A 15,459-nucleotide genomic window follows, 5' to 3' on the forward strand; every position below is an offset into this window, starting at 1 on the left:
AAGAGTTTCAGAGGGAACATAGTGGAGGAATCAAATTAAAGACAAAGGGATTAAAGTAAATGTTCATTTGGGTCTGAGTAGTTTACTCCAGAATGAGTGAGCCTAGAAATATTCAGATATTATATTTCTCTCTTTCTCATCTGTCCTGACTCACATTTTCCCAAATCACATAGATTTAAGAGGAAATACTGTGGTTCAGCGAGCATTAGCATACCTTTTCCTTGACCCTAGCTCTAAAAGTTGCAGAATAATAAGGGACTTGCCATCCAAGGTGCCTATTACAGATGGATGGAGTGACTGTGGCCACCAGTTTGCTAAAACTCAGGGAACTTTCCTATTGCTGCATGTGCCAGCCTGCAAATGATCACCATAATTTGCAGGAAATAACTTTGAGGGCAGGTGGTAGAAGGGGAAGAGGAAAGTAGTGCCGACTAAATTCATGGTTTAAGATGCTATTGCTGATGGAATCAGAACTCAGTTCTTTCAAGAATCTTTCATCTTCCCCAACTCAGAGGACCAAAACCCATCTGGACCTCAGGCTAGGAAGCCAGTCCACTGAGCTCCCTTGGAGCAACTGGTCATTAGTGGCCATCAATCCAAGCAAGTTGCTACTCGTCATCTTTAGCTCCTGCCACCTGCCTGTCTAGGCTCAGGGTTTCCATTCCATTTTGATGTCTGCACCTTGCTGAAGGTGTGGGAGCCTCAGTATGTGACATAGAGAGCAGGGACCCTCTTTCTATTACCCACCAAGGGTAAAGTCTCGTCCTTTTCCTGTTCGTTTCCTTCCCCACTTCTATCTGAGGGTTATTTTCTAGGGTGGTCTTCCAGCTTCTTTTTGGCTGAGCTTTCTTCTCCCCCCTTGTTTTGAGTCCTTTCTAGCTCTCACATGTTGTGGGCTTTAAAGACCAAAGCTACAAATAGCCTTTCACTTTTACTCTCTGGCACGACCTGAGCCCTACTCTGTCCTGAGAACACTGATGGGGTTGTTCATACACACATTGGTGCTACAGGTAGAGAAACTATTAGAGGAAAAAAATCAGTTAATATCTTCAATCTCTTCTACTAGGTTTATAAATATACAAAAAGAAGCTGAGATCCTTCTGACACTCCTAGTATTGAGAAGACAACTAGGGCTGGGAATGTGGCTCAGGCGGTAGCGCGCTCGTCTGGCATGCGTGCGGCCCGGGTTCAATCCTCAGCACCACATACAAACAAAGATGTTGTGTCCGCCTAGAACTAAGAAATAAATATTAAAAATTCTCTCTCTCTCTCACTCTCTCTTTAAAAAAAAAAAAAGAGAAGACAACTATAGAGAACTGTAATTTTTCAGCTCCTAGAGAATAATGAGAAAATTAATCTTAATATAAAAGCTTTGTTTCTCCAAACTTGTTCCTGCTGAATCTGTGACACATCTATGTGTTCCCAAAACTGGAATAGCAGTAGAGCTAGAGGGCCCAGATTCGCTCATGAGGCCCTGGAGCCCAGGACTGAAGAGATCTATCTTGCAAGTGATCTCAGGAGGACTGATTACAAGGAATTCCCAGCCCTCCACTGTGGGGGTCAAGCCCGTCACTGTCCCAGGAGTAGAAGGTAGCGTTCTCAGGCTGGGGGTCAACATCAAGAGCAAAAGTAGTAGGGTGTGGTGGCATTGTTACACCAGAGAGTTGCCAGTTTCCAAAGAGCAAGTTCCACCCCAGAATGGCTAATCTTACAACTTGGCACCCAGACTGGGAAAGACACGAGTCAGAGTGGCCTCATAAAACAACAAAGGGCCAACTTCTACCTCATCATAAGTCACAATCCTCCAGGCCCCAGATCACTCAAGCTAACTGCTTCTGCCAGCCCCAGGCTTCCTCCAATCCCATTAGTTCCAGAGCAACGCAGGGCTCCTCTCATAATATGCAGAATATCCCACTGGCAGAGCAAGTCTTTATAAAACATTCATACACTTTCAATCTAAATGGCTCCAGCTCAAGTCTCCTACTTCTGGAGTCCTTTCCCTGGTCCTTTCCTGGCATCCCTCCTCCCCACAAGGTCAGAATACTTCTGGTCTCATCTCTTCCAGAAAATATGTAGGTGAGAAGAAGTTGGACTTGGAGTCTTCAGACCAGGCCCTGTCAATAGCTGGACAATTCTGAGAAGCTCAATATTCCATGCAGGGGAGGCCCCATTAAATGTCTGTTAAAGCTGAATCCATCTATGATTTCAGAAAGATTCTATCATCAATTTACACCTTGAACAGTTATTTGTTTTAGATCATGGCTTCCCAACTTAGTTTCTAAGAAATGTGAATACCCTTTCTTAAAACCAAGAAATTTTATAAACTATCTTGTGATTAAGAGACTATATGAGAACTCAAAGCTCTCAATTCAGAACCCTCTTGAACAAGATTTATAATTATCAATTCCAAACAGTACCTAGCATATTTAAAAATCATAACACATACATGTGCAAATGACACCATCCAATTGACAATAAGAGTTTGCTTAAAATGCAGACCACAGGGACGCACCCACAGCAACTCTGATCCAGTGGATTTGGAAAGCACAATCCTAGAATCTGCATTTTAATCTCCAGTGTGCTTTTAAATAGTAATCATCTACTTAAAATAGTCTTAGCTATTCTTGAGCAACATTCTCTCATTGGTTCTTCCTTGAATTATCTGCCTATTTACTGTAGGGGCTCTTCATAATTTAACTAAATAGGGTTCCAGTTTTCAGGCTGTTAACCCATTGTTTTATCTTTTCTTATCAAAATTTTCAATGTTTTGTGAGGTATATGAGGTAACCATTATGAATGTCTGTGAAAAATACTGGTTTAATGGTCTTCAGACTCGGGAGATACCAAAGGCAGAATTTGGTGAGTAAGTATCTGTTAAAGAACAGGATTTCCAATTGCCTTTGTCTTTCACACTAAAGGCTTTAAGCCTGCAATCATTATTTCTAGGCCAGCAAAGAGAAATAGAAGGAGATTTGTGTTACTTCTTACTGGCTCCACACCAGTTTTACAAACCCAATTTTGCCAGAGTTATTCCTTAATTGTATGTCTTCCAAGTCATATAATCCAGAGATCCATAATTGGACAGCTCATGCAGCACTAGAAGCTTAGCTGCCTTTCTACAATAAACATGGGGATGACCATGGCATCACTGTTGTTAGTTTGGGCATGGTCTTTGGCTCATCCATCTGGGAATCCAATTAGAGAATATGGATGGTTTCACAACCCATTTTGTCTAAAAGTGAAGAAACTTTCCTCTTTCAATAATGCCATGGAATTTCCAACCTGATTATTAAGAGCGCTGATCAGTCAGTCTTGGCTTCTGGCTTTACACTACTCCCACATTCTTAGAGTTTTGTATTCCTCCAAAATCCATCACGTCTAAGTCCCGAGCTGACTCCAATTCCTATATTATATTGGAGATCTGAGGAGCATAGCAAAAATCTGCTTCCCTACCCCAAGTTTCCATTTAACTCAGAAACAGAGCTCTTAATTTATATTTCCCTTGACAAACTGGTTTAACTTACATGGGAAAGGTGTCTCAGGAACTTGTACAAACTTGAGAGGAGAAGCAAATTAAAGGTTAGATAAAACTCAGCCTTCCCACTTCAGCCAGGTTCTGCCATCTCCATTTACTATAAACAATTGGGATTTGAAAGTGTTGAAAAAAAATACATTCACACTCTCCCTCGTAGGAGAAAGGGATTACAGCACCATTTTGTGCCTCTGTGCTACTCAATAGTAACATGGCTGTTCAGGACCTTAACCCCAGAGAAAGACACCTAGCTACTGTTTTACCAAACCCTTGGAAAAGACAGTAAATGATCCCAACATTTCTCATTTGTCTGTGAAATCCTATTATGAGATGTATACAAAGACCGCACAAATGGAATAGGTGAAATTTCACCCTCATTGGATGCAAACATCTGGGGATACCTACCTTATGTTGGATATCCCATGGGTAAAAACGTTGAAGATAAGGGTCAGAGAATGTTTGTAATATATCGATTTGCCCTCCAGAGGTAGAGATCCAAAAGTATCCTTTTGAAGGAGGAAATTGCGATTCATTTTTCCCAAAATATACAAACCACAAAGGGGCACTAATTAGTCCTGATTTGGCTGCAGTGGATGAGGTACAGCTCTGTGGTTTTCTTTCTTTTTGCAAAACAGCAGTGGTCATCATCTTTCCTAATTTTCCAACTTGGGGAAATCGATTCCATCCCAGAAAAGCCCCATACAAAAACACTTAGAGACTCCTAGAGGAAAATTGAGGAAGGATAGAAGTGTATTTTCACACCTAGGGTTTTGGTCCTGTCTATTCCTCTCTTGGGGCCTTTGAGACTAGACCTACAAGGCCCCTTCCAACTAGAGAAATCTGTGCCTCCTGCCATACCACACACAGCTCCCTTCTCTGCCCTGTGGTGAGACCCTGACTCCTCCCTTTTTCTACCTGGCTTCCATACCCAGGCATATCTTAGCATAGATATCTGACAATCAGAATGTAGCTGCTGGATATTCCACAAGTAAAAATGTTGAAGATAAGGGTCAGAGAATGTGTGTAATATAGGATTTGCCCTCCAGAGGTAAAGATTCAAAAATATCCTTTTGAAGGAGGGAATTGTTATTTATTTTGGGTCACTGTCTCCTGTTTGGGGGTGGGGTAGTATATACCTTTTAATAAGAACATCTGGGATTTCATTAGTCCAGTTGCTAAAAGAAATTAAGGGAAAAGAGACTTCTGCCTCACTACTGAAGTCCCAATGTCCCATATTACAAAAAAAAAAGAAAGAAAGAAAGAAAGAAAAAAACATGGCCCTAGAAAAGCCTATTTCATAGAAGAGAAGAAAGCCATATTCTAGAACAATTAGGAAAGAATAAAGAAGAGAAGAAAGATTGGTGGGAATCACAGTAAGAAGAAAAATTAAAGCAAAAATGTCTTCTGTTTAGGATATGCAGGAAGAAAAAGAACTAAGATAATTGTGGACAGTGAGTATGGAAGCAACAGGCTACCAGCCCTGTCAATACAGCCCCTTAAGCCTCCATCACTGATCTGTGAGCAAGAAGGTTGAGCCTTTCTGCTATCCATTAGGTTATACTTTGCAAATTCAGACCTGCTAGAAAAGAGATACAGAGCTCCTCTGATATTTGGGGGAGGATGACATAAATAGCTAACCAGATGCCAGATTCCTAGGACCCCTATCACGGACCATGGTTCACATCAAATTCTGAAGGATCATAGCAGTGTGGTACTCTCTCTGTTAGAAGCCCCTTCCACAACCCACCAAGTTGGTCCCATCAGTCCTTGAGAATCTCCAGTAGCAGGGAATTCATTATGGTTGAATCTGATTCATTGTTGGGCAGCTCTGTTAGAAGAATTGTCTCTCTGTAACACAAAGCCTAGTTAAGTCTTCTGAGACCACACAAGGGGAAACAAATAGAGAACTGTCCAATGGGAGAACTGTCCAATGGGATAGCCCTAGAGAGAAATGATCGGAGTTCAGCAAGGTAAGTTCCAAAACCTAGGACAGACCTTGAGCGGGGAAATGTAATTATAAATGTGAGAATTATAAGACTAGGAGCTAGGCAGACCCAAGAAGTTCTCAACAGCTGAGGATATATAAAGTGAGGGAAGGAAAAGTTATCTTTGGGGTTACTCTCTGTTTTCACCATTTGATTATTTATGTAACCAACAATTATTAAGTGCCAGCTGTGGGCTAGCACTGTAAGACACTGGAGAGTTTAGGGATAAATTTGACATGAGCTCAGAGCTCAAATTCTGGCTAGATATGCAAGATATTTACTCAAGTGAACAGAAGTACAATAAGAAAAGATTGAGAGGAGACACGGTGCCACTAAACAAATGGGAGTGGGTATTAGAAACAGTTAAGAAAAAAACTCCTCTGTGAAAGGACTATTTTCAACTATTGTTGGTCTGTTAAACTTGAACTTCTCCTCCATTAGAAGAATCCAGTCTGATTGTTCGAACTAAATTCTTAGAACATGAATTTACAGTCACAGATGGAGCAAGAACTTTTCCTATGAAGGGTCCTTGCTTCTGGCTTCTTCTCCACTTTCTGGCAAGACCTCAACCGGCATTCCTTTGGATGGCACACCCAACTGTAAACTTCTCCCTGGCAGCTCACCTTCTCCCTGGACTTGCAACTATGAATCTCATACCTTGATGCAGCCAAGAGATTTCAGGAAATGTTGCTTTGGAAACACGTCTTTAAAATGAAAACAGATAAAGCAGCTGGCTGTGGAGCCAAGCAAAACTCCGCTCTTTCTAAAAAGCAAGCAGTGTGTTGGCATCAGAAACCACCTGCTCTCAGCCACCACCACATCCTCTAATAAATGCACCAGCACACGGAGACACACGCATGCACAAATGCTCAACCAAAGGGCTCCAGAACATACCCTTGGAAACCTAAAGAGCCTTTTTCCTACTGTTCTTTGGAAAGTCTGGCACTCAAGGCCTGGGGGACACACTTCCTTCTGGAGAAGCCCTTTATGGCTTCCCCCTCTACACGTGGACAATTTAAACCAAGTTGAATGGAATACTTTAGGCATTTCTAAGTTAGATAGACCTTTTAACAATGTTCACTTGTAAGCAAAGAAGGTTTTGTTTCCAATTTAGTAAAAGAAAAACTAAAACATGCAAGTTGGGACCATTTCATCAATCAGGGTAACACTAGTAAGCTGACCCTCACTTTGTGAGAAGCAGCTGAATCTTACCAAGAAATGTCTTTTAAATAATATTTTCCTGCATGGTTGTAACACATTATAATTTATAAAATGCTTTCACCAGACAGAGCTCAATGAGTCTCACAATAAACCCCTGTAGCTGGCCAGGATCATCATCATTACTACACGAAGATGAGGAAAATGTGGTATCAGACAATAAGTCTCCATTACTCAAATGAACATGGAAAAAAGCCACCAAGCCAGGAGCAGCCCCAGGTCCCTGTCCTGCCTACAGGCTTCTTTCGGTCTATACTTGCATGCATGCTACTTCTATAGGGACTCATGACTACTCATAAATTGAACTTCAAATAATTCAATTCTGTTGGAACACAGGATCTCTGTGACCTGGGTTGGGTCTTTTGGAATCCCATCTCTACAAGTCAAAGCATTCCTAAATCACAAAGCTGACTTCACAGGTTGTTCAAGGTTGAACAACAGCACAGCTATTACCCAGCACAAGGGTGGTCCCAGAGCAGCACGAAGAGGGGCTGACTCAGAACCCTGCTTAGCTATCTCCTTGGTGATATGTGCCATTGCTGCTTATGGCAGCAAGACTGAGCCTCTTTATCTGTGTCTTTCTCTCTCCTTCCTCCACCCCAGTCTTCCCCTTCCTCCCCCTCTACACTGTGTCTCCCTGATTTTCTCTCCGTGCCTCCTGCAGATCCTCGTCACATACCATCCATATGCTCATTATTACATTGCTCTCCATGTTGGATTCTCTAGAAGGGTATAGACTGAAGATTTGAGGTGAAGGGAAAGTGCTGAGTAATTCTGGCACCCTTGAGAAGCTGTAACAACACACAGAGGGCCCCAGTGTCCTATTGAGTGTTGGTGTAAACACACCAACTCTATTGCTAGGTCCACTAGGCCTGAAATGGAGATTCACATTCCAGTCAAGGAATAAATCTTCTGACATCTGCTGAGTTTATAAGACACTGAAGTTTCATTACAAAATGCTAAAACTAACCCCCTTATGGGAAGATGAGAAAAATAGGTAGGTGCAGCCAGCCTTCCACAACCACGGGCTCCATATCCACGAGTTCAAGTGACAGTGGATGGGAATTTCAGTTTAATTGCCTCCATACTGAACACATATAGACTGGTTTTCTTTATCATGATTCCCTAAACAATACATATAATAACTATTTACAGGGCATTTGTATTAGGTATTATAAGTAATCCAGCGATGATTTAAAGTATCCAGGAGAATATGCACAGATTGTATGCAAATATATTGAGCATCTACAGATTTGGGTATCCATGGGAATTCCTGGAACCAAACCCCTGCAGACCTAAGGGGCATCTGTATTTAGTGAAAGTCACTTGTGGGGATATACCCAGGGGAATATGGAGGTTTTGTGAGTAAGGACATGATTAACCCTGAAAGTGTCCAAGTGCTGGGGGACCGCAGAAGCTGCTAGAGACTCCTGGTTGCTCTTATCTGCTTCTGCGGCAAGCCTAGATAGAAGCAAGCCAAGAAGGAGCATTTTTATTCCTCTAAGGTTAGTCTGTGAATCCTGCATTACTGCCTGCCTGACTGCATTATGATCAGCTGCTTCCCATTCTACTCTGGTACATTCTACTCTGATAGTAAATCTTAAACATCTTTGGCAATCTACAGAGATTCTCAGAAAATAATATACACACGAATAAAGAGAAGACAAAGACAAGCAAAAAGAAAGAATATTTCTAACCATTCCTATTTTTGTCCCATGAATAAAAGATGGAAAATTGTCTATATGCCCTTCAATAGATGAATGGATAAAAAAATGTGGCATTTATACACAATGGAATATTACTCAGCACTAAAAATAACAATATCATGGCATTTACAGGGAAATAGTTGGCATTAGAGCAGATTATGCTAAGTGAAGTTAGCCAATCCCTAAAAAACAAATGCCGAATGTCTTCTCTGATATAAGGGATGTGACTCAAAATGGGATAGGGAGGAACAGCATTGAGAAGAAGGTTACCACTAAATAGGAAAGAGAGGTGGAAGGGAAAAAGATGGAGAAGGGGAATTGCACGGAAGATGGAAGGAGACCCTCATCATTATACAGAATACATGCGAGAAAAAAAAAGGAAGTATATCACATTAGATGGGGTAGAGAGATTTCAGGGGAGGGGAGAAGGGGGGATAGGAAGGGCAGCAGAATAAAATAGACATTATTGCTGTATGTATATATAGGTGAGTGTATGACCAATGTGAGTCTGCAACCTGTAAAATCAGAAAAATGAGAAATTATACCCCATTTGATTCAAATGTACGAATTGTCAAGAGAATTGTACTGTCATGTGTAACTAATAAAACAATGTCTGTTTTTATTACAGAAAAAGTAACAACTTTATATTGCTCTGACTTCCCAGACAAAAACAAGGTGGTGCCTGATGAAATCGTCTATGAATTTCCTCAACAATATTACAGTCCTCAGCACTGCAGTTATTAACAGACATACTGTCTTCTAAGTTTCACAGTAACATTGAGGTAGATATAGATGCTATGATTATCCTAAAAACTTCATTAAGTGCCATGGCAAGGACTTGGCCTATTCACTCTGTACTCCACACCTAGTGTAGTGCCTAGCACACAGACGTTGATCAAGCAAAGTGGTTAAAGGACCCAAAGAAATTTTCAGACACAATTAAGTTTAAAAAAACCAGAAAAGTATCCCAGGTTGTGTGGTGGCAAAAGTGTGCCTGAATCTAGAAGTCAGCACCAACATGCAGAGTAGACTCAACTCTAAGACACCATTAACACCGAAATGCAACAAGTAACCTCAGCTTAGCCACCACCCAGTGTGCAGGAGATAGTAGCTGGCTCAACAGACACCAGTGACCAGATAGCTGTCAGGTCCATAGTGAACTGGGATTCTTTTTCAGTTTTAACTAATTTGTGCTTGGGGATAATTTTTAATGGAATTCATATTAAAATCCCAAAGACAATTCTTCACAGAACTAGAAAAAGCAACCATGAAATTCATGTGGAAAAATAAGAGATTCAGAATAGCCAAAGCAATACTTAGCAAGAAGAGTGAAGTAAGACACACCATAATAGTATAGCTTAAACTGTACTGCAAAGAGCCACGGTAACAAAAAACAGCATTGCATTGGCACCAAAACAACAGAGACCAATGAACGGTACAGAACAGAAGACACAGAGACAAACTCACAAAATACCGTTATATCATACTAGACAAAGGCACCAAAAACATACATTAAATTTAAAGAGTCTATTCAACAAGTGGTGCAGGGAAAATTGTAAAGCCACATAAAACAAAAAAGAAAGTAAAGCCCTCTCTCACTCTTGACAAAACTCAATTGAAAATGAATCAAAATTTAGGCACTAGAACAGACTACCTGTGCCTAATAGAAGAAAAAGTAGGCCCACATCTTGACTATGACAGCCTAAGACCTGACTTCCTTAAGGAGACTCCTATATTCCAAGAAGTAAATTCAATAATTAATAAACAGGATAGATTCAAACTAAAAAGTATATTCTCAGCAAAGGACACAATCAATAATGTGAAAAGAGAGCCTACAGAATGGGAGAAAATCTTCCCCACATGCACCTCAGAGCATTAATCCCTAGGATATATGCAGAACTCACAAAACTTAACACCAAAAAAACAAATAACCAAATCAATAAATGGGCTAAGAACTGAACAGACACTTCACAGAAGAAGCAACAAATACATGAAAAAAATGTTCAACGTTTAGCCATCAGAGGAAAGCAAATCAAAACTACTCAAAGATTTCATCTCACCCCAGTCACAAACATGATTATCCAGAATGCAATCATCAAGTAACAATAAATGTTGGCGACAATGTGGGGAAAAGGGTGCATGCACACATTGCTTCTGGGACTGCAAATTGGTGCAACTATTATGCAAAGTAGTATGGAGGTACCTCAGAAAACGTGGAATGGAACCAATATCTGACACAACTATCCCTTTCCTCATTTTATAACACAGCCACCTTATGTTTACAGCAGCTCAACTCATAACAGCTAAACTATGGAACTAACTCAGGTGCCTTTCAACAGATAAATGAATAAAGAAAATGTGGTGTGTATGAGTATAGATACACATATGTGTGTGTTTGTGTGTGTATATATATATACACACACACACAAAAAAATTTACACACACATATATATGATGGAATACAACTCAGCCTTAAAGAAGAATGAAATTATGACATTTGCTGGTAAATGCATGCAGCTTATCATGCTAAATGATAAGCCCATCCCCAAAAACAAAAGGTTGAAAGTTTTCCCTGATATGCTTATGCTAATCAGTGTATGAGAAGGTGGGGGAGTAGGAAAGTATACAGTTGCTTTAGATTGCATAGAGGAGTGAAGAGAGGGGAAGGAGTATATTGGGTATAATGGATAGTAGAATGAATCAGACATTATCATCCAAAGTACATATACAAATACATAACTAGTATGATGCTACATCCCGCACAACCAGAAACATGAGAAATCATACTGTATTTACGTATGTCAAAGTGCATTCCATTGTCATGTAGAATTAGAACAACTTTTTTAAAAAGTTGATTAAAGAAAACATACGAATTTGCAGAAAAATATATGACTATAGTATCTGCCCATAAATTGATTCACCTGGAGACAATCATGCTAATGGAGCTAAACCAGTTTACAAAAAACAATGGACAAAGGTTTTTTTCTGATATGTGGAAGCTAACTCACAACAGGAGCAGTGATAGGAACAGAAGTACAGTAGATTAGACGATGGGGAATGGCGGGAATGGAAAGGACATAAGCAAAGGAAAGACAGTGGAAAGACTCTGACACAGCTTTCCCAAGTATATACGTGGAAACAACACAGGGAATCCCACCTCCATGTACATCCTAAGAATGCAACTCTAAAAAGATAAAGTATAATTATACAAATATGGACTATATCAAAATGAGTTTTATGGGCCAGGGTTGTGGCTCAGTGGTAGAGCACTTGCCTAGTATGTGTGAGGAATCGGGTTTAATTCTCAGTACCGCATATAAACAAAATAAAATAAACAGTCCATTAACAACTTAAAAAAAACTTTAAAACGGATTTCATAATTTAAACAACCAATAAGTGAAAATTAATAAAATCATATTTAATAACACTCAAATCAACATCAAATGAATGGAAAGTAAAAGGGCTTTTAAGAGTGGGTATACTCTCTCCCACTTTTCTGCCAAATGACGACACAACTATTGGGCCAGACTTTTTCTGGCTTCTTACCTCCAGAACTGTGGGATATAACTTTCTATTCTTTATAAGTCTCATAATTTTCAGTATTGGAAACTAAAATTAACAAATTTCAATATTTAGACTAATTATCTAAAATATAACAATACCTTTGAAACCGGAGTTCGAAGACGAAGCTCCATGGCTTCTGCTGGCAGGTAGGCGCTGCCCGCGAGGGGCAGGGAGGCCTCGGCAGCAGAGAGGAGTCCTAGCTCTTCATGGCGGGCCATTCCACGCAGGGCTGCAGCAGACCCCCGCAGATCCTCAACCATTTCTTCTTCTTTCGGCAGTCTCTACGAAGTCGAGGAACCATCTCCGGGAAACAAAGCAGGCTGGAACTTCGTTGGGACTCCGGCGAGGTGAGTCGAGGCTCCGGCGAGGCTCGGGCGAGGCTCCGGCGAGGCTCGGGCGAGGCGAGGCGAGGCCCCGGCGAGGCGAGGCCCTGGCGAGGCCCCGGCGAGGCGAGGCCCTGGCGAGGCCCCGGCGAGGCGAGGCAAGGCTCCGGCAAGGCGAGACTCCGGCGAGGCGAGGCCAGGCTCCGGCGAGGCGAGGCCAGGCTCCGGCGAGGCGAGGCCAGGCTCCGGCGAGGCGAGGCCAGGCTCCGGCGAGGCGAGGCGAGGCAAAGCGAGGCTCCGGTGAGGCGAGGCCCCGGCGAGGCGAGGCCCCGGCGAGGCGAGGCCCCGGCGAGGCGAGGCCCCGGCGAGGCGAGGCCCCGGCGAGGCGAGGCCCCGGCGAGGCGAGGCCAGGCTCCGGCGAGGCGAGGTGAGGCTCCGGCGAGGCGAGGCGAGGCAAAGCGAGGCTCCGGTGAGGCGAGGCCCCAGCTCCGGCTCGGCAAAGCGAGGCTCCGGTGAGGCGAGGCCCCGGCGAGGCAAGGCTCCGGCGAGGCCCCGGCGAGGCGAGGCGTGGCGAGGCCCCGGCGAGGCGAGGCCCCGGCGAGGCGAGGCCCCGGCGAGGCGAGGCCCCGGCGAGGCGAGGCGAGGCCCCGGCGAGGCGAGGCGAGGCCCCGGCGAGGCGAGGCCCCGGCGAGACAAGGCGAGGCCCCGGCGAGACAAGGCGAGGCCCCGGCGAGACAAGGCGAGGCTCCGGCGAGACAAGGCGAGGCTCCGGCGAGACAAGGCGAGGCTCCGGCGAGACAAGGCGAGGCTCCGGCGAGGCTCCGGCGAGGCGAGGCTCCGGTGAGGCAATCTGGATGGCCTGGCAGCTTCTCTTCGCAGAACAGCCTCCAAGGGGTTTATATAGCACTTGGTCCAATGCTATTGGTCCAAACTTATGCTAATTAGGACTTGAAGGAAGTACCACTGCTATTGGTCCAAACTTATGCTAATTAGGACTTGAAAAAAGTACCAATGCTATTGGTCCAAAGTTATGCTGATTGGGTTGGACACATACTAATGCCATTGGTCAGTCTCTTTTTAATATTCATAGTAGATTCATTCATAGAATCAGCCCCAAATTCCCACGCTGACAATGAATGAATGGCCTGGGAAGCAATCAATGGCAAAGCCGAAAAGTGCTTGCCTCTCATTCCCAAAGCCTTGGGTTGGATCCCTGTTCCAAAAAGAAAAATGAAAAACAAATTACAGATAAATCAACATCAGCAAAAAGGAAATAAACAAACTATCAATACATAAATCTTATTCAAAAACATACCTGCTCTAAATTCTGCAGATCTCTGTCAAGTGTCGCCTTACCCTTTACCTCTTCAAAGCAATTTTTCCCAAAACTTGAGAGTCATGGACCATGTCTTAGTTATCTCTCTTTCACACCTATGCCAGAGGCGATGTGGATGTGTGGGATGTAATCCTGCTGAGGATCAAGGTCTGATTTGGGGCCAGCTTGGGAAGCATTGCTGGTGATATCAAATAATAGCTATTTATTAAAATTCAAATTCATGCATGAAAAAAATGATATAGAACAAAAATATGGTATGATTAAAGGTCAACAAGAAGCAAATAGGGCTGAGGTTGTGACTCAGTGATAGAACCTTTGTCTCCCACGTGTGAGGCACTGGGTTTGACTCTCAGTACCTTCTATGAACAAATGAATAAAATAAAGGTCCAGAGATACCCACCGGAGCTCAGGCCCTTCCCAGATGCACTGGAGCTGCAGTGGGATGCTCAGGCCCAGCCCAGAATGCTTCTACTCACCTGCAGACACCAACCAGAGCTCATGTACAGTCCAGATCTGCCCCCGCTGACCTGGGCAGGAGGCCAGACACAGGGTAGGCCAGTGTCCATCCCTCAACTGGGAGACCTGCACCGAGCTCAAGTCTGGCCCAGGACCATGTCCCCACACTGGCAGACACCTGTTGGAACTCAGGCTCTGCCCAGATCAGCCTCACAAACCTGTATGGAGCCCAGGAAAGGGTAGGTCCAGGTCCATCCCAACACTGGCTGACCCTCCCCAGAGCTGAGCCTTGGGCCGTGACTGCCTCTGCCCACCAGCAGACCACTGCAGGAGCTCAGATCCAGTCCAGAGTCACCATGAGGACCTGTGAGGACAAAACCAGTGTCCAGGGTTGCCCTGTCCTTCCAGTCATCAAGAGGCGTGCATTGGAATTCAGGCTCTGCCCAGGACCTACTCTGCCCACTGACAGACAGCTGCAGAACTTCAGCCCCAACCAAGATCAGCCTCACTGACAGGCACGGGAGCATAGTCCAAGGTAGACCTGGTACCAGCTGAAATAAGCAGGCCCCAAGAAGAGCTCAGGCCAGACACGGGACCACCTCCGATCAACAAGTGGAGCTCAAATTCGGCCAAGATTGGCCCGGCTGACCTGCTTGAAGGAAGAGGCAAAGATAGGCCCAATGTCATCTCGCCACATGCAAAACCCCACCAGACCTCCAGCTCTACCCAGATCCAACTCCATGATACGGCAGGAGATGAAGTCCTAGCCCAGGGTAGCCCAAGACAATCCAGTAACCATGAGACTAGCAGTCTCTGCCCAAAGGCCTACCCTTCCAAAAGTCATTTTGGCAGCCACCCAGATCAGCCTTGCTGACAGGTGCAGGAACCTGGCCCAAGGTAGGCCTGGATCCAACTGCCACAAGCAGGCTCTGAGCAGAGATCAGGCCAGAAACAAGACAGTCTCTGCCCAAAGGCCCACCTCTGCCAGAGCTCATCTGTGCCCCAATCCACCTTGCTGATCCACTGAGAAGTAAGTCCTGACAGGGTAGATCCTGTTCCCTCCTGCCTGCCAAGGTCTCGGCTTGGCACCAGAATCACAAGCCACCACACACCTTTGTAGGTTCAAACAGTGATTCTTTATTCCCGATCTCACACCGCCTCCACACAGGTACAGGGGCAATCCCCATCTCCCGCACAATTCAAGTCCTAAATACTTTCTCTCCAGGAGAACTCAGCGGGAACTCAGGCAGCAGGCACGCCCTACCCTCAGCAGGAATAATCTTCAACCTCCAACTTCCCTAAAACTCCTATTGTCACGCCCTAAACCCAAGGATGGGGA

At 44.0% G+C, this 15,459-nt stretch overlaps 1 protein-coding gene across 1 annotated transcript in view; it reads right to left on the reverse strand.

Moving 5' to 3' along the window:
* Positions 1 to 14,862, reverse strand: part of LOC144374359 (uncharacterized) — a 52,516-nt gene extending 37,654 nt beyond the window's left edge. Inside the window, exons 1-2 of the mRNA XM_078037213.1 lie at positions 14,847 to 14,862; positions 12,104 to 13,199 (exon numbers count right to left, since the gene is read on the reverse strand). Of these exons, the coding sequence (XP_077893339.1) occupies positions 12,202 to 13,199; positions 14,847 to 14,862 (1,014 nt within the window). The 3' untranslated portion in view covers positions 12,104 to 12,201. The remainder of the gene's footprint in view (positions 1 to 12,103; positions 13,200 to 14,846) is intronic.
* Between the last annotated feature and the right edge of the window lie 597 nt (positions 14,863 to 15,459).

The sequence above is a fragment of the Ictidomys tridecemlineatus genome, unplaced genomic scaffold (genome assembly GCF_052094955.1).
Source record: "Ictidomys tridecemlineatus isolate mIctTri1 unplaced genomic scaffold, mIctTri1.hap1 Scaffold_66, whole genome shotgun sequence".
Lineage (NCBI taxonomy): Eukaryota > Metazoa > Chordata > Mammalia > Rodentia > Sciuridae > Ictidomys > Ictidomys tridecemlineatus.